General features: G+C 38.7%; 1 protein-coding gene, 7 non-coding genes and 2 pseudogenes across 12 annotated transcripts in view; all 10 read left to right on the forward strand.

Annotated features, from left to right (window-relative positions):
• On the forward strand, positions 1-105 carry LOC121858485 (annotated as a pseudogene).
• Positions 106-607: 502 nt separating this feature from the next.
• On the forward strand, positions 608-723 carry LOC121858484 (annotated as a pseudogene).
• A 493-nt stretch (positions 724-1,216) lies between these two features.
• Positions 1,217-1,335, forward strand: LOC121858479. Its single transcript, XR_006087443.1, has one exon. It is a non-coding gene; the product is annotated as a 5S ribosomal RNA (ribosomal RNA).
• A 1,098-nt stretch (positions 1,336-2,433) lies between these two features.
• LOC121858486 lies at positions 2,434-2,552 on the forward strand. Its single transcript, XR_006087448.1, has one exon. It is a non-coding gene; the product is annotated as a 5S ribosomal RNA (ribosomal RNA).
• A 1,039-nt stretch (positions 2,553-3,591) lies between these two features.
• On the forward strand, positions 3,592-3,710 carry LOC121858489. The gene has a single exon (XR_006087450.1). It is a non-coding gene; the product is annotated as a 5S ribosomal RNA (ribosomal RNA).
• A 498-nt stretch (positions 3,711-4,208) lies between these two features.
• On the forward strand, positions 4,209-4,327 carry LOC121858482. Its single transcript, XR_006087446.1, has one exon. It is a non-coding gene; the product is annotated as a 5S ribosomal RNA (ribosomal RNA).
• Positions 4,328-5,342: 1,015 nt separating this feature from the next.
• Positions 5,343-5,461, forward strand: LOC121858487. The gene has a single exon (XR_006087449.1). It is a non-coding gene; the product is annotated as a 5S ribosomal RNA (ribosomal RNA).
• A 497-nt stretch (positions 5,462-5,958) lies between these two features.
• Positions 5,959-6,077, forward strand: LOC121858490. The gene has a single exon (XR_006087451.1). It is a non-coding gene; the product is annotated as a 5S ribosomal RNA (ribosomal RNA).
• Positions 6,078-7,111: 1,034 nt separating this feature from the next.
• LOC121858480 lies at positions 7,112-7,230 on the forward strand. Its single transcript, XR_006087444.1, has one exon. It is a non-coding gene; the product is annotated as a 5S ribosomal RNA (ribosomal RNA).
• A 3,679-nt stretch (positions 7,231-10,909) lies between these two features.
• The window catches only part of LOC121858239 (PAN2-PAN3 deadenylation complex catalytic subunit PAN2-like), a 66,456-nt gene continuing 57,973 nt past the window's right edge, over positions 10,910-19,392 (forward strand). For 2 of the 5 annotated variants that reach the window (XM_042354534.1, XM_042354536.1), the window contains exons 1-2: positions 10,912-11,075; positions 18,990-19,062. In XM_042354534.1, coding sequence (XP_042210468.1) covers positions 19,023-19,062 — 40 coding nt within the window. In that variant the 5' untranslated portion in view covers positions 10,912-11,075; positions 18,990-19,022. Of the gene's footprint in view, positions 11,076-11,166; positions 11,285-18,989; positions 19,063-19,392 lie in introns of those variants that run through there. The other 3 variants (XM_042354539.1, XM_042354535.1, XM_042354537.1) reach the window with 3 other exon arrangements.

A 19,392-nucleotide genomic window follows, 5' to 3' on the forward strand; every position in this document is an offset into this window, starting at 1 on the left:
CACGTTGAAAACACCGCTTCTCGTCCGATCAGCGAAGTTAAGCAACATTGGGTCTGGTTAGTACTTGGATGGGTGACCGCCTGGGAACACCAGATGCTGTTGGCATTTTGCCTCTTGCTATTAACCTCCCTTATGTTCCCCCCCCTTTTATCTTCAATTTATGTACCGTGGGTGGGTATGGTATGGTTTGTTTAGTATTTGATGAGTTAAATGAGGTCAGTTTGTATTGTCTTAAAATTGAATCATAATTTTTTTTCTTCACTTTTTAATGTTCATATGGCATTCTTTATAACAATAAAAACAATATAACTAAAGGCGCCGGAAAAAAAAACTAAAAGACCTTTGCTCTCCTGACAAGCTTCTAATAATATAACTAGAAAGACCTGATATAATTAAGCTCCCGTGCACCTCGTTCGGTAAGGAAAGGGTTTCCTTTGACTTTTGTTTATCGATCTCCTGCGCTTCCTTCTTTTAATTAAAGGAGTTGATGTCCAGGCTGCAACACCACCGCCAAGCAGTTTCAATACCACCATAGGACGCTGTGGCAGGGAAGCAACCTGTAGGGCAGTGCTCTATATAGAACCAATAAGAACCACCTCACATTGTTGTCAACGGCCATGCCACGTTGAAAACACCGCTTCTCGTCCGATCGAAGTTAAGCAACATTGGGTCTGGTTAGTACTTGGATGGGTGACCGCCTGGGAACACCAGATACTATTGGCATTTTACCTCTTGCTAATAACCCCCTTTTGTTCCCCCACAGCTTCAATTTATGTACCGTGGGTGGGTATGGTATGGTTTGTTTAGTAATTGATAAGTTAAATGTGGTCAGTTTGTATTGTCTTAAAATTGAATCATAATTTTTTTTCTTCTCTTTTTAATGTTCATATGGCATTCTTTATAACAATAAAAACAATATAACTAAAGGCTCCGGAAAAAAAAAACTAAAAGACCTTTGCTCTCCTGACAAGCTTCTAATAATTTAACTAGAAAGACCTGATTTAATTAAGCTCCCGTGCACCCTCGTTCGGTAAGGAAGAGAGGTTTCCTTTGACTTTTGTTTATCGATCTCCTGCGCTTTCCCTTCTTTTAATTAAAGAGTTAGATGTCAGGCTGCAACACCACCGCCAAGCAGTTCAATACCACAGGACTGTGGCAGGAAGCAACCTGTAGGGCAGTGCTCTATATAAATTGACAAGAACCACCTAATATTGTTGCCAACGGCCATACCACGTTGAAAGCACCGCTTCTCGTCCGATCAGCGAAGTTAAGCAACATTGGGTCTGGTTAGTACTTGGATGGGTGACCGCCTGGGAACACCAGATGCTGTTGGCATTTTACCTCTTGCTATTAACCCCCCTTTTGTTCCCCACCTTTTATCTTCAATTTATGTACCGTGGGTGGGTATGGTATGGTTTGTTTAGTATTTGATAAGTTAAATGAGGTCAGTTTGTATTGTCTTAAAATTGAATCATAATTTTTTTCTTCACTTTTTAATGTTCATATGGCATTCTTTATAACAATAAAAACAATATAACTAAAGGCTCCGGAAAAAAAAACTGAAAGACCTTTGCTCTCCTGACAAGCTTCTAATAATTTAACTAGAAAGACCTGATTTAATTAAGCTCCCGTGCACCCTCGTTCGGTAAGGAAGAGAGGTTTCCTTTGACTTTCGTTTATCGATCTCCTGCGCTTTCCCTTTTAATTAAAAAGGTAGATGTCAGGCTGCAACACCACCGCCAAGCAGTTCAATACCACAGGACTGTGGCAGGAAGCAACCTGTAGGGCAGTGCTCTATATAAATTGACAAGAACCACCTCACATTGTTGCCAACGGCCATGCCACGTTGAAACACCGCTTCTCGTCCGTCAGCGAAGTTAAACATTGGGTCTGGTTGAGCGCTTGGATGGGTGACCGCCTGGGAACACCAGATGCTATTGGCATTTACCTCTTGCTATTAACCCCCTTTTGTTCCCCCTTTTTATCTTCAATTTATGTACCGTGGGTGGGTATGGTATGGTTTTGTTTAGTATTTGATAAGTTAAATGAGGTCAGTTTGTGTGCTTAAATTTGAATCATAATTTTTTTTCTTCACTTTTTAATGTTCATATGGCATTCTTTATAACAATAAAAACAATATAACTAAAGGCTCCGGAAAAAAAAACTAAAAGACCTTTGCTCTCCTGACAAGCTTCTAATAATTTAACTAGAAAGACCTGATTTAATTAAGCTCCCGTGCACCCTCGTTCGGTAAGGAAGAGAGGTTTCCTTTGACTTTCGTTTATCGATCTCCTGCGCTTTCCCTTTTAATTAAAAAGGTAGATGTCAGGCTGCAACACCACCGCCAAGCAGTTCAATACCACAGGACTGTGGCAGGAAGCAACCTGTAGGGCAGTGCTCTATATAAATTGACAAGAACCACCTCACATTGTTGCCAACGGCCATACCACGTTGAAAACACCGCTTCTCGTCCGATCAGCGAAGTTAAGCAACATTGGGTCTGGTTAGTACTTGGATGGGTGACCGCCTGGGAACACCAGATGCTGTTGGCATTTTACCTCTTGCTATTAACCCCCCTTTTGTTCCCCCCCCCCCTTTTATCTTCAATTTATGTACCGTGGGTGGGTATGGTATGGTTTGTTTAGTATTTGATAAGTTAAATGAGGTCAGTTTGTATTGTCTTAAAATTGAATCATAATTTTTTTCTTCTTCATTTTTTAATGTTCATATGGCATTCTTTATAACAATAAAAACAATATAACTAAAGGTTCCGGAAAAAAAAAACTAAAAGACCTTTGCTCTCCTGACAAGCTTCTAAAATTTTCACTAGAAAGACCATATATAATTAAGCTCCCCTACACCCTCGTTCGGTAAGGAAGAGAGGTTGCCCTTGACTTTCGTTTATCGATCTTCTGCGCTTTCCCTTCTTTTAATTAAAGAGGTAGATGTCAGGCTGCAACACCACCGCCAAGCATTTCAGTACCACAGGACAGTGGCAGAAAGCAACCTGCAGGGCAGTGCTGTATATACATTTACAAGAACCAGCTTGTAATGTTGTCATCGGCCATACCACGTTGAAAACACCGCTTTTCGTCCGATCTGCGAAGTTCCAAGGGCGCCCAAGCGGCTAACGAGACGATCAATGGCGAAGAGGATAAAAGATATAAGGACATGCCACTCGTACTGGCAGACTCGATACTCACTTACTTGACTAGTTTTACTAACAATAAAGACAGTTGCAGCTTTCAACATCACTCACAAGGGATCTTGAATGTTTCATCGGTAATCAGACATATCTAATTTGCGTAAACATATAATAAACTACAGTTGCAATTTCAAATTTTGCGTCGTTATACAAAGGAATAACGGAGTCTCGAGTGCACTCTAAGATTGAGAGAAAACGAGGGACTCGGGAGTCCTGAAGAAATGAGTAAACGAACGCCTCAGATGGGGGACTCAACAAAGAAGGCATAGCAACATGTTTTGTGGGCTATTGAGCGTAATATGAATCGTCTGATTTTAGGTTAACTAACATGAACGAGCGTGGTCACTACACTGTATATAAATTGACAAGAACTAGCTTATATTGTTGCCAACGGCCATACCACGTTGGAAACACCGCTTCTCGTCCGATCAGCGAAGTTAAGCAACATTGGGTCTGGTTAGTACTTGGATGGGTGACCGCCTGGGAACACCAGATGCTGTTGGCATTTTACCTCTTGCTATTAACCTCCCTTTTGTTCCCCCCCCTTTTATCTTCAATTTATGTACCGTGGGTGGGTATGGTATGGTTTGTTTAGTATTTGATAAGTTAAATGAGGTCAGTTTGTATTGTCTTAAAATTGAATCATAATTTTTTTTCTTCACTTTTTAATGTTCATATGGCATTCTTTATAACAATAAAACCAATATAACTAAAGGCGCCGGAAAAAAAAACTAAAAGACCTTTGCTCTCCTGACAAGCTTCTAATAATATAACTAGAAAGATCTGATATAATTAAGCTCCCGTGCACCCTCGTTCGGTAAGGAAGAGAGGTTTCCTTTGACTTTTGTTTATCGATCTCCTGCGCTTTCCCTTCTTTTAATTAAAGAGGTAGATGTCAGGCTGCAACACCACCGCCAAGCAGTTCAATACCACAGGACTGTGGCAGGAAGCAACCTGTAGGGCAGTGCTCTATATAAATTGACAAGAACCACCTCATATTGTTGTCAACGGCCATACCACGTTGAAATCACCGCTTCTCGTCCGATCAGCGAAGTTAAGTAACATTGGGTCTGGTTAGTACTTGGATGGGTGACCGCCTGGGAACACCAGATGCTGTTGGCATTTTACCTCTTGCTATTAACCCCCCTTTTGTTCCCCCCCCTTTTATCTTCAATTTATGTACCGTGGGTGGGTATGGTATGGTTTGTTTAGTATTTCATAAGTTAAATGAGGTCAGTTTGTATTGTCTTAAAATTGAATCATAATTTTTTTCTTCTCTGTTTAATGTTCATATGGCATTCTTTATAACAATAAAAACAATATAACTAAAGGCTCCGGAAAAAAAAACTAAAAGACCTTTGCTCTCCTGACAAGCTTCTAATAATTTAACTAGAAAGACCTGATATAGTTAAGCTCCGTACACCCTCGTTCGGTAAGGGAAGAGGTTTCACTGACTTTTGCTTATCGATCTCTCCCTTCTTTTATTATTAAAGGAGTGATGTCGAACACCACCGCCAAGCAGTTCTTCCACAGGACGTGGCAGGAAGCAACCTGCAGGGCAGTGCTGTATATGCATTCACAAGAACTTAGCTTGTAATGTTGTCATCAGCCATACCACGTTAGAAAACTACCGCTTTTCGTCGATCTGCGAAGTTCAAAAGGGCGCCCAAGCGGCTAACGAGACGATCAATGGCGAAGAGGATAAAATATAGGACTTATGCCACTCGTACTGGCAGACTCGATACTCACTTACTTGACTAGTTTTACTAACAATAAAGACAGTTGCAGCTTTCAACATCACTCACAAGGGATCTTGAATGTTTCATCGGTAATCAGACATATCTAATTTGCGTAAACATATAATAAACTACAGTTGCAATTTCAAATTTTGCGTCGTTATACAAAGGAACAACGGAGTCTCGAGTGCACTCTAAGATTGAGAGAAAACGAGGGACTCGGGAGTCCTGAAGAAATGAGTAAACGAACGCCTCAGATGGGGGACTAAACAAAGAAGGCATAGCAACATGTTTTGTGGGCTATTGAGCGTAATATGAATCGTCTGATTTTAGGTTAACTAACATGAACGAGCGTGGTCACTACACTGTATATAAATTGACAAGAACCAGCATATATTGTTGCCAACGGCCATACCACGTTGAAAACACCGCTTCTCGTCCGATCAGCGAAGTTAAGCAACATTGGGTCTGGTTAGTACTTGGATGGGTGACCGCCTGGGAACACCAGATGCTGTTGGCATTTTACCTCTTGCTATTAACCTCCCTTTTGTTCCCCCCCCTTTTATCTTCAATTTATGTACCGTGGGTGGGTATGGTATGGTTTGTTTAGTATTTGATAAGTTAAATGAGGTCAGTTTGTATTGTCTTAAAATTGAATCATAATTTTTTTTCTTCACTTTTTAATGTTCATATGGCATTCTTTATAACAATAAAAACAATATAACTAAAGGCGCCGGAAAAAAAACTAAAAGACCTTTGCTCTCCTGACAAGCTTCTAATAATATAACTAGAAAGACCTGATATAATTAAGCTCCCGTGCACCCTCGTTCGGTAAGGAAGAGAGGTTTCCTTTGACTTTTGTTTATCGATCTCCTGCGCTTTCCCTTCTTTTAATTAAAGAGGTTGATGTCAGGCTGCAACACCACCGCCAAGCAGTTCAATACCATAGGACTGTGGCAGGAAGCAACCTGTAGGGCAGTGCTCTATATAAATTGACAAGAACCACCTCACATTGTTGTCAACGGCCATACCACGTTGAAAACACCGCTTCTCGTCCGATCAGCGAAGTTAAGCAACATTGGGTCTGGTTAGTACTTGGATGGGTGACCGCCTGGGAACACCAGATGCTGTTGGCATTTTACCTCTTGCTATTAACCCCCCTTTTGTTCCCCCCCCTTTTAGCTTCAATTTATGTACCGTGGGTGGGTATGGTATGGTTTGTTTAGTAATTGATAAGTTAAATGTGGTCAGTTTGTATTGTCTTAAAATTGAATCATAATTTTTTTTCTTCTCTTTTTAATGTTCATATGGCATTCTTTATAACAATAAAAACAATATAACTAAAGGCTCCGGAAAAAAAAAACTAAAAGACCTTTGCTCTCCTGACAAGCTTCTAATAATTTAACTAGAAAGACCTGATTTAATTAAGCTCCCGTGCACCCTCGTTCGGTAAGGAAGAGAGGTTTCCTTTGACTTTTGTTTATCGATCTCCTGCGCTTTCCCTTCTTTTAATTAAAGAGGTAGATGTCAGGCTGCAACACCACCGCCAAGCAGTTCAATACCACAGGACTGTGGCAGGAAGCAACCTGTAGGGCAGTGCTCTATATAAATTGACACGAACCACCTCATATTGTTGCCAACGGCCATACCACGTTGAAAACACCGATTTTCGTCCGATCTGCGAAGTTCCAAGGGCGCCCAAGCGGCTAACGAGACGATGAGTGGCGAAGAGGATAAAAGATATAAGGACATGCCACTCGTACTGGCAGACTCGATACTCACTTATTTGACTAGTTTTACTAACAATAAAGACAGTTGCAGCTTTCAAGATCACTCACAAGGGATCTTGAATGTTTCATCGGTAATCAGACATATCTAATTTGCGTAAACATATAATAAACTATAGTTGCAATTTCAAATTTTGCGTCGTTATACCAAGGAATAACGGAGTCTTGGGTGCACTCTAAGATTGAGAGAAAACGAGGGACTCGGGAGTCCTGAAGAAATGAGTAAACGAACGCCTCAGATGGGGGACTCAACAAAGAAGGCATAGCAACATGTTTTGTGGGCTATTGAGCGTAATATGAATCGTCTGATTTTAGGTTAACTAACATGCACGAGCGTGGTCATTACACTGTATATAAATTGACAAGAACCAGCTTATATTGTTGTCAACGGCCATACCACGTTGAAAACACCGCTTCTCGTCCGATCAGCGAAGTTAAGCAACATTGGGTCTGGTTAGTACTTGGATGGGTGACCGCCTGGGAACACCAGATGCTGTTGGCATTTTACTTCTTGCTATTAACCCCCCTTTTGTTCCCCCCCCCCCTTTTATCTTCAATTTATGTACCGTGGGTGGGTGTGGTATGGTTTGTTTAGTATTTGATGAGTTAAATGAGTTCTGTTTGTATTGTCTTAAAATTGAATCATAATTTTTTTTCTTCACTTTTTAATGTTCATATGGCATTCTTTATAACAATAAAAACAATATAACTAAAGGCTCCGGACAAGCTTCTAATAATTTCACTAGAAAGACCTTATATAATTAAGCTCCCCTGCACCCTCGTTCGGTAAGGAAGAGAGGATGCCTTTGACTTTCGTTTATCGATCTCCTGCGCTTTCCCTTCTTTTACTTACCTTTACTTTGCTTATTTCCTCTTCACCACTGATCGGCTCGTTAGCCGCTTGTGCGATCGGTCACGTCTCTGATTATTTTTCCTTTTCTTTTATCCTCTTCACCAAGAGATCGGCTGATTAGCCGCTTGGGCGATCGGTCACGTCTCTGTTACGCACTGTTAGCAAGTACTGGCCATGCACTGGCTCCTAAATGTATCTGATCCCGCTCCAGTGTTAGTCAAGTCTCGTCTTGAAATAGCTCACACTAGATGCCGTCACAACATTTTCTGGTAGATTGTTCCAGGAGTTCTCAACTCTCACTCCGGAAAAGTTTGCCCTCACAATTTTCTGGACTTGCGGCTTCTTCAATCTTGAGCTGTGACCCCTTGTAGGGCGAGCGTCCTCCAGCTCCATATAAGGACATTTGATTGAGTAGTGCCTCTTGAGATGCTTATACACCTCTAATAGGTCACCCCTTGCCCGTCTGTAGTATAAGCTAGGCAAGTTCAGGCGCTCCAATCTCTCAGGGTAGCTGAGGTGCCGAAGCGCAGGCACCAGTCTGGTGGCCCTCCTTTGAACATTTTGAACCAACTGACAGTCCCTAGCATATCTCGGTGACCAGACGGGGTGACAGTACTCCAGATGGGGAAGCACTTCTCTCTTGAAGATCGTTACGAGGGACGGACCGTCTAGATATCTGAACGACCTTCTTATAAGACCTAATAATTTATTTGCTTGACTTACCTTCTTCTCGCAGTGTCCCGAGAACTTCAGCTCATTGTCATCATACACACCTAGGTCCTTCTCACATTCATTCTCAAATAGTGCAGTTTCTTCATCCCGTTGGGACATGTGATATGCCTCCTTACCGTTGGTACGCCCCAGGTGCATCCTCTTACATTTCGTGACATTGAATCTCAGCAGCCATTTCTTCGACCATTTTTGGACCCCCACAGAGGTCCTTCTGCAGCTCTTCACCGTCCGCTTGATTCTTGATTTCTCGAAATAACTTGGCGTCATCGGCAAACATTTGTATGGAGGGGTGTACAATGTCAGGCATGTCATTTATGATATAAACAAACAACAGCGGGCCCAATACACTGCCCTGTGATACGCCGCTTGTGACAGGTACGGATGATGATTTCGTGCCATTAATCACCACACACTGCTTGCGGTCATGTAGAAAGTCTTCTATCCACGCTAGGATATTTCCCCGAGTTCCGTATCCTTCCAATTTGATTTTCAGCCTTTCGTGGGGTACACTGTCGAAAGCCTTGGCAAAATCTAGGTAATTATTGTTGTTATTACCACCCCGTTCCTCAATATGGGTCCAAATATCCAATACCTTGAGCAATTGTGTTAGGCTGGAACGCCCCGGCATAAAACCGTGTTGGCAATCCTTTACAAGGTTATTTCGTAGTAGATGTTCCATCGCTGCATCTCTGATAATACTCTCAAGTACTTTACATATTATGGTGGTCAGGCTCACCGGTCTATAGTTGTTTGTGGAGTGACGATCGCCCTTCTTGAAGACAGGACTCACATAAGCCACTTTCCATTCACTGGGGACCTTTCGTTCATCCAGGCATTTACAAAACAGGATCTTCAGAGGCTCGGCAAGCTCGTTGCTCATCTCTTTTAGCACTCGAGGACGCACCATGTCAGGGCCGGGACTCTTATGGACCTTTAGCTTTGACAGTTTATTTTTAATACCCTCTTCTGTGAACACAATGTGGGTCAGTGCTGTGTCGAACCGTCTGTCCTCAATCGCAGGAAGGTTAATTGCATCCTCTCTTGTGAACACCGAGGAAAAGAAGCTGTTCAATGCCTCAGCTTTATCCTGGTCAGAATCTGCGTAACTACCATCTTCAAGCCGGGGCGCTCCTGCTTAACACAATTGCTCAAGGTATTTGATATTTGGACCCATATTCTGGAACGGGGTGGTAATATCGACAATATTTACCTAGATTTTGCCAAGGCTTTCGACATTGTACCCCACGAAAGGCTGAAAATCAAACTGGAAGGGTACGGAATTCGGGGAAATGTCCTAGCGTGGATAGAAGACTTTCTACATGACCGCATGCAGTGTGTGGTGATTAATGGCACGAAATCATCATCCGTACCTATCACAAGCGGGGTACCATAGGGCAGTGTATTGGGCCCGCTGTTGTTTGTTCAATAATAGAGACGTGACCAATCGCCCAAGCGGCTAACGAGTTGATGATTTGGTGAAGAGGATAAAAGTAAAAGTCAATTTCAAATCTCCGAATATAAAATGAGCTACTGGGAAATACCAGAGTCTCTGCGGTGTTGTTCAAAAGAAAATGGAGGACTCAGGCCTCCTGAAGTGGTTAGAGCATGGACGTCTCAACTGGGGAACTCAATAGTTTCACGTTTTGTGGGCGGTGTTGCATAATATGAATAATTAGGTATTAAACAGACTAGCCATGCTATTGTGACTATGACACCGTGTCTACAAACGGCCAACCTATAACAAATCTATTCACCAATCACGTCCGTGGGTTTGTAGTGGACGTCTCCCCTACAACTGCGTATCGCATTCCAATGTGCCGCCTCCCCTAGCAACCAAGCGAGAGCTGTCCCCAGATGTTACCGTATCTTAGCAACGGAACTAGTCACCGGCTACTTCTCGGGTTTTCCCACCATGACTCATAGCGGCTGCTGCGGGGTATATAAGCTCTGTCTCTCCATTGAGATTCAGTCTGACCAATCTTCTTGAACAAGCAACACCTCCTCCTCTGCCGCTGCCTGGCGACCCTCGCCTCTCCTCCGCCTGCCTGGCGGTCCTCGCTCCCGCCAGCGAGCATGTCCTTCTCTGAGCTTCCTCACCAACCAACTCTCATTCTGGCCATTTTCCTGAACAAGCAACATCTCCTCCAGCAAGCTCCTAGCTGTCCAGCATTCATTCAATCAGGAGGCCAGCAACAGGCAACATCTTCTCTAACGAAGCTCCTGCACATCTACCTCCTTCAACAAGCTACTCACCGCACGTCTCTACCAAGCAGCCCCTCACCACACAGCACCTCCAGCACCAGACTGTCTATCATATAACTTATATATTATACAAGAAAACCACATTAGAGTTTCCTTCCATCCTGAGTGCTAGACAACTTTAATATCTCGATACCCCTACAGGTTATCACGGGGGGTGCAGGAGCACATTTCCGCAACTGTGCCACCATAATTACATTTTCAAAGGAAAGACTTCTGAAATATACGGATTAATTTATGAAAAATATTTTGTTTATTATTATTACATATTATGGTTAAATGCTACAGTTTTATGATTATCGCTTATGATTACTGTGTGAAGTGAGGTCAAGAGGGAGGACAATCGGACACGACGTAAACATTGTTGTCTTGCCCTCACCTAAACTACTGTGTTGCAAGATGAACCCGTTAAGTTTTTACCACAAGTGACACTATTTCCTTGGTTTTATCCGCAACTTTTATTCGATTTTGTAAAAGTCCTACTAATAGTTTCAGCAAAATAGGTAAGTATAAAGAATCTTTTATTTTGTACGTTAGTTAATGCAGTATTGGTAAATAGTTAAACAATCGGACGGTCGCTCTGTTGCTGACCCTATTTATTGTTCATGGATACAGTATTACAGTTAAGATTTGAGCCATGTGTTCATTGATTGTGAATATCTTACCTCAAACTTTGAAAGGGTTACGGGTCTGAATCAGCAAAGCACTTAAGGTAGTGATCACAATATTGTACCTGGCTATTAGGTGTTTATTGTCGAGCAAAAACACTTTCTTCTCTACAGCTCTAAACGACAAGTATAATGATAAAAGCATAGGAGAAAGTTTTGGGTTAACCAGCTACCATTAATAATCTAGATATGTGCTTTAACTACCTACTGTACTGTAGGGTATTTCACCATAAAACATTAATGCCTTCTTACTTCATGACATTGATGGAAAATGCATGAATAATAACCTAACCTATCTCTGTTAAGATAGCAGAGCATTATTTTAGGTAGTTTGGTTAGGGTGGTAGGTAATTTATGGAGAAACCACGGTTAATGTTGACGACTGACTCGCAGTCGATTTATTTGTTTTAGTGTTTATTTTCTTACTTTATTTTTATCAGTGAGTTCTGAAATCATTTTTTGTAAAAATGCTTTGTTTGGTAGATGATTAGGCTACTAGGCATGCACTACTTTGTCTTCTCAGCAGTAATGTGGCAGTGACATCTCATCCTAGGATGTAGCCAGCCAATCATATTGACATATTTCAAAATGCTCCATTGCCCGGGCCGCATGAACGCCGATGCTCAGTGTACGCTTATGAACCGTTCGGTACAGGCGGTTGCTTTCACGTCTACAAAGAACATAAAATTACACCTTATATTAAGTTCTTTCTGTTTAATATACCGAATGGTCTGGGGAGTGGAGACCCCTGGATAGGAAGTTAGGTAAGGTTAGGTTGGTTCGGTGTTCTAACCACACTTCTGCTGCTTGTTTTTCATATCAACTAAGGTTAGGTGAGGTTTAATTTATAAATAACCACTTTTTAATACCTTTGCACAAACTACGACAGTGTCCACTATAAAAATCAGTGAAATTGCTGTGTTTTTATAATAATTTTCTATGAAAATTCAGCTGTGGGTCGGTCGTCAATAATTACTGAAACCGCAACCACCAAAAGGAGTTATTCGATTTGTATTTATTTTTTCCACAGATGTTCTTTGAATGATAGTAATAAAGGTGAATTTATAGTCTTACACCGGTCTTTCTTTCGCTGTAATTAATATGTATTTCGTAATGTTTACACAACTCTAAGACATTTTTCTTCTATGATAATTCTGCCGGAAATTAAGGATAACCGAGATATTAATTTTTCATTATTATTAGATTTGCTCAGTCACAAGTGTCGCCATTTGTTGTTTACGTCTCGTGGATAAGGTCTGACCCCCCTTAGCCAGTGCTCCATACCTCCGTCTTCGCTTCTTAAGAGTTTACAGCGCATGTGCGGGGGGTGGTGTGGGAGTTTCTTATTGGCTATAGTGATAGGAGACTTGTTATTGGGCAAGAGTGTCTGTCTTGGCAAATGAACAATGCGTCGGGAGTGGAGATTTTAATTTTCAGTGCCAGATATAGCTGAACAGGTGGAAGAGCTGTGCCGACATTGTGATAAAGAATATTTTACGTCAATTGCTGAGTTTCATCAGAAAAATAGTGAGGCAATTTCTTGAGTGGGGTATGCTATAACGAACGGTTTATATAACGAATATTCCTATAACGAACGGTTTTCCGTATAAAATTGAAAATGCAATAACGAACGAAACTTCTACAACGAACAGTATTTTTTTATTATTTTTTGTACTAATTTATTATTTTTTATTACAAGTATTAATTATATTCTTTATTTCAGGAGTTTAAATGCACATTTATGCACTTTTTTAAAATTTTTACAATTTTATATTATATTTTTCATTGTTAAGTGGTTGTATTTGGGGGCCTAGAACGATTTACCTCTATACCGAACGAATACTATAACGAACGAGGTTCTAGAACCAATTAGATTCCTTATAGCATACCGAAAAATGTTCTTTGTCCAAGATGTGGGGGCATGAGCAAAAGGGGGTACAGGGGGGGGCAGAGCCCCCAAGTTTAGGTGAGGTTAGGTTTTGTTGGTTGGTTGGTTGGTATTTTATTTATGTGATTTACCCGAGAAAAAAATTCCAACTTTTTCTGTTAAGATTGTTGAGGAGGGGGGGGTTATCTCAAAAACTAGTGATTTCCTGTTGAAGTGAATATCAAATTCGTTCAAAACTCGTCAAATATTGTAGGAAAAACATATTTCTAATATCAAAAGAAAGACCTGTACCAGATGTAAACAAATCATGGCGACACTTGTTACTGAGCAAATCTAATAATATTTAGAAATTAATATCTCGGTTATCCTTCATTTCCGGCAGAAATATCATAGAAGAAAAATATCTTGGAATTGTCTAAACATTACAAAATACATATTAAAAACAGCGAGAGAAAGACCGGTGTAAGACTATAAATTGACCGTAATAAAACTGAAACAACTTTTTACTTTAATTAAAAGTATTTTATTGTTTATTTTTTTAGTATCTATCTATCTATGACAATAAATCACCTCTAGTGGGTAAGGTATAAAGGATAATGGAAATTGTGTGGTAAAACATGGTGAAAAAACAGATCATATGACATTAAGATGATGTTTGTTTTGTATGCGGAGAAATTAATTATTTATGATAAATATTTCTCCAAAAAATCTGCTGTGTCGGCGCTTGTTGTCATCTGCTGTTTGTTTACAACCAACCCCGCTCCGTCCAAGCGTACTCTCTCGTCCACAAAAAATTTAAAATTACACCATGACGCTTCAACAAAGTTACTTTCATTGGTACCACATATTCAAATAAGTGCAGTAAACCCTTGATAACTCGGCATATGTATGTGTTCATGTAATTACTAAATGTAAAAAAGTAACACTTAGCATCACTGCAGGTGAAGAATGAAGTATCATAGCAGCCTCCTTGTGGCTGCCAGTACAGTATCAGCAATTTGCACTAGTATTAAAAGATAAAAATGTCATAGATATTAATCCTTTCATTCCATATAAATGAAAAAATGGCTGCAATTTTTTAACAATTACGTATGAATATGCAGTTCTGTACAGGGGGTCCCCGACTTACGAACGTCTGACTTACGAATGCCCGCTGATTTAAACAGGGTTAAACTTGAAATTTTCAGTAATTTATTTACCTGATGATTTATTTTTTACTTTCATTTACTGTATTTTGTCATTCTATTTCTCCTTTTGTCTTAAATTTAGTGATTTTAGATGTATATAAGGGCTTAGGATATGATATAGTGGGAGTTTAAACATTGTTCTATAAGTACTGTACGGTATGCACACAGCATGTGTTCCGACTTATGGTACGTACAAATCTGACTTAAGAACGTCCACAGAAATGGAACCTGTTCATAACCCGGGGTCTCCCTGTACAATCTTTCTTAAATTAAAAATATATGCCAATATACAACAAGTTTTTACAACAATATTTTAATTATTAGGTTGGTGATTTTGTCGATTTTGTCCAAGACAGTGTTTCATAATTAAAGTGTCTCGTTATACACACAAAGGTTTGCCAGCGAACAGAGATTGATCATTTATCATAAATAAGATAAACCAACCATGCCTAACCTAACCTAACTTCCTATCTTAAGGTGAAAGTGCTTTATTTAAGGTCAGGTTGGTTAGGGTGTTATTTTGTTATAAACAGTTATGGAAAATTTGTTGGGGAGTGTTTGGTTGCTTAGTTGTAGTGGTCACTTGCTAGTAAGTGTATCAACAGTTTAACCATTAACATGGCGTCCGTATGTGGCGAGACCATATTTACTCGTTAAAACTAAAGCAAAAAACAAAAGTATAAAATTTGTAAATTATCCATTATTTTTTTTTTATTCATTGGGTAAGAAACAAATTTTCTTTTATAGAATTTTTCTTCGAATTACTCCTTCTCATGAGCCAATTATCTAGACCAGTAGTTCCCAATCTATCGTCCACTGATTGGTGCTCATCTAGGAACCATAAATTTACCAGTTCATTTTTTTTTTTTTTACCATCACATATTTTGTGTACAAGTTCTTAGTAAAGTATAATTCTCTTAAATTTTTGGATCAGTAACAATAATACTGTGCTCAGTTAATTGGTAAAACTCAATTTACATTTAATGTTTGTTAACTGTCCGCTAATTCATGGGTGTGGCCTGGATGATGATGATGATTTAGTTTTTAGTCAGTTTAGTCAGTTGGTCAGGGGAGGGGAATGGTAGAAGGTCTTGCAGTATGCTCTGCTTTATCTCAATTTATCTTGGATGACAGAAATATGCTTCAGGAATCCTTCATTACCTGATTGAGTAAGGTTCCTTGAAAACTATTCAGATAGCATAAAACAGAACAAATGGGGAAAATAGGTTTTGGTTCCTATCAACAAGAAAGCCCTAATGAAATAAATTCACAAACCACAAAAAACTACGTACGTAACTACTGTAATTTAATACTTAACGACTGTAATTTAGTACCTAACAGCTATATTTAGTATATAACTACTGTACTGTCATTTAGTACCTAATGACTGTAATTTAGTAGTACCTAACAACTATAGTATTTAGTATCTAACTATTGTACTGTTTTGTAATTTAGTAAACTAAATAAAATATACAGTACTATGCTGTACAGGTGGTGTATTACCATATTGGAGGGCTGTCAGGGCTCACCACAGAGGGTGAGGAGGGGTTGGTTGATTTGAATTTGCAATTTGACCATCTTTTGGGTAAGCAAGGGTCACTTACATAAGAAGAGCTGCTACCAATGTTTAATGAAATAAATGTCTTACAGACATTGTAGAGTGTACCTTCTTAATATCCTGTCCCATATCCCTTCCCTTTTCCGTATTGTAATTTATAGGATAATATGCAGACTGCATGAAATGACAGTATCAGTCCCAGTCTCACAAAATACAGAGTGTCAATTGTATATGGGCATAATTTTTTCTTCACTTTTGCTGGTCCTTGAAGTTGAAAAGTTTGGGGACCACTGATCTAGACTTTATGAAAATTTATTTCTTATCTTAAGAATAAAGCAAATTGGGTGGAAGAATGGCACTTTTCTTATTCATGTTTTATCCCAAGTTTTCTTGTAAACAAAGGTGCCATTGCAGCCACCTGCCTGCTTCAGGCCACCATCTCTGTTTATGTGAGCATCAAGAGGTGTTATCCAAATGTTTCGTAGACATTAACCCGTCAAATTTTCTTATTTTATCTCTATCGCCCCCAAATGACCCCCAGAATCTGTGGAAAAATGGTGAAAACATTTAAATACCCAATCTAAAGGTTCCACCGGGGTCATGCAGACATGATGGAGGTGATATACCCTGTGCACTCGTAGGCATGTCACTTATAAATACTTTTATTCAATTTTTTTTTTTTTTTTTTTTTTTTTTTCTAAAAATTACTTACACCAATTCAATATAGTATTACATATATCACACTGAATCGTTTATATCAATGCGCACAATAATTTGTGTATACATGTACAGTATTACATGTGGCAATGTCGCTCATGCCTAAAATTGACAGATAGCAAAGATGGGTATGACTTCATTTCACGTTACAGTATTTCACGTCATTCTCACACTTTTTACTTATCCTTTTCAATGCTGCACTTTTTAAGAAGTTCAAATGGTTGTTTATTTATTTTTTCATATTTTAAATGAAAATATAGAACAGTAAATGTGTTTTGCTATATGCAAACCATAAATAATCAAGTTCATTTCCTCTTTGAATAATATTGAGAGAATTTAGGCTGGATGATGCAGCTATCTGTAGCATCTTTATTATCAGTGTTTGTTCGTTGAGAAAAATGCTGAAGTAGCTTCACAATACTGTACTGTACTTAATTTATAAATGTTACAGGTATAAAAACTACCGGTACATACTAAATACTGTATATCAAAACATAATACAAAGTGTATTGAATAATAATATGAACAAAATTACAAAACCTAATATGAAAGAAATACAATTCAAAATCTAAGAAATACAAAACAAAGAAAAACATACCCTGTACCATTAATCTAAACTAAATACACTACAGTATATTGTACAATCAAAAACAATATGAAATGAAAATACTGAATACCAAATCTAGTTCCTTGCAACTACTGTACAGTGGTACTACCCTATACTGTATTCTATTTATAGGCATTACGTGTTTACGTCTAGCTATACAGTACAGTACTATAGTACATATATACAAGTTTGCTCTATACTGTATCTGGGTGTGGTACTGTACTCCTCAAAGTAAGGCTTGAGGCAAAGAACAACATCACATTTCAACAGTGGTAGCGAGTGTTGGTGCATTTTTACTGACACACTGTTGTGTTGCTGCACACGTGACATTTCTTTTGAACAGTTTTTTTCATGTCAGGTCGTTGCTGCATAGTATTAAAGGGAGATACGGTATGACAAGATGCCGTGTACTGTACTCTAATACATCAAATTAATGTACTGTATATTGTTCTGGGGCATTTTAGAGCCCTTGTGAAGCATAAATAAAAAAATTAAAAATTAAATATTGCATAATTGCTCACCAGAAATCATTGAGGCCAAAATCACATACTGTATGTACAGTATATACAGTACAGTGAGTTCTGCTATAACGCGTGTTTTGATATAGCGAATTTGCTCTAACGCGATTTATGAATTAGGAACGATATTTGTATAACGTGAATGCTTGTTTGCTATAACGCGATTTTTGCTTACTATTTCTCCAATTTTGTGGTAAAGTGGGGTATGCTATAACGAATCTAATTGGTTCTAGAACCTTGTTCGTTATAGCATTCGTTCGTTATAGGATTAATCCGTTCCAGGCCCCCAAATACAACCACTTAACACTGAAAAATATAATATAAAATCGTAAAAATTGTAAAAAAGTGCTTAAATATGCATCTAAACCCCTGAAATAATGAATATCATTAATATTTGTAATAAAAAAACAATAAATTAGAAAAAAAAATTAAATAATGTTCGTTGTAGGAGTTTCGTTCATTATAGCATTCTCAATTTTATAGGTAAAACCGTTCGTTATAGGAATATTCGTAGTAGGGTCCGTTCGTTATAGCATACCCCACTGTATTAACTGTGAATATAGTAAAGAAGAATATCAACAAGAAGCGTTCTGGTGATAGAATTCCCGGTGATGATCGTAAAAGAAAGGATATAACACTTGAAGAGAAGCTCGATTTTATCAACCTCAAAATCACCCTTCTCCCCCATCAAGTAAAGTGTTAAATTTACTGTATGATTTCATTATTAGATATGAATGTAACATTTATTTAGACTGTGCTATCCTTTGTGTTAGGCTAACTACTAAATTTTTTCGATTTCGAGTAATCTGCACCTAACCCTATTTTCTCCATAAGCCCTGTTATTTCTATTACGCGATTTTCTATTACACAATATTTTACAAGAACACAATTATCGCGTTATAGCAGAACTACCTGTACTGTATAATTATGTAGTGACCATTGACGGGTTAATAATAATAATAATAATAGTGAAAATAATATAATAAATACCAGAAAAAAGGTTTACATTTACAGACCATGGTTACCCCACATCTGCCATTCAGAAGAGTAAACTAAGACAGTTAAGCATAACAAAGAAAGGAAGAATTTGTAATGGTAATACAGTACAGTGTATGATTTTGTTAAGCACAGTTATGTACATATGTTAGTGAGAAATGGTATGATAAATGCTTATGAGTTTCATGTTTTTGTAAAAGATAAAAGACATTAGTGAGTAAATGCCTCCTGGCTTTTCTTCTCTTTATGAAAATTTTAACATCCAATTTCTCTTTCAGAATCACCAGGATTCCCTTGCATCATAACTGAAGATGGATTTCACAAATGTTCAGTATAATGATGATTTGTTAGGTTTGTATTCTGGAACTTTCTTGTGTTAATGTTATCATTTCCATTCTTTTTAATGGACTGAAACTAAGATGTCTATTTTAAGTATACTGTACAGTATAATACTGTACTGTGATACCCACACTTACTGAGACATAGAACCCAATGGGCTTTTGGACCTATGGTATTCACTTTGGCTTAGATGGTTTTCCTACATGATTTGTCTGAATTTTCTTCCTCTCCCTCCTTTCTAGTTTTGCCTAAGAAATTCAGTGGAAAACAGCTTTCTACCTCATAAGTTCTTAGAGATTTTTTAAGGTGCCTAATCTTTCAGAGGTTTAAGTTGACAATTTC

Source organism: Homarus americanus, unplaced genomic scaffold, assembly GCF_018991925.1.
Source record: "Homarus americanus isolate GMGI-L3 unplaced genomic scaffold, GMGI_Hamer_2.0 scaffold57980, whole genome shotgun sequence".
In the NCBI taxonomy this organism is placed as follows: domain Eukaryota; kingdom Metazoa; phylum Arthropoda; class Malacostraca; order Decapoda; family Nephropidae; genus Homarus; species Homarus americanus.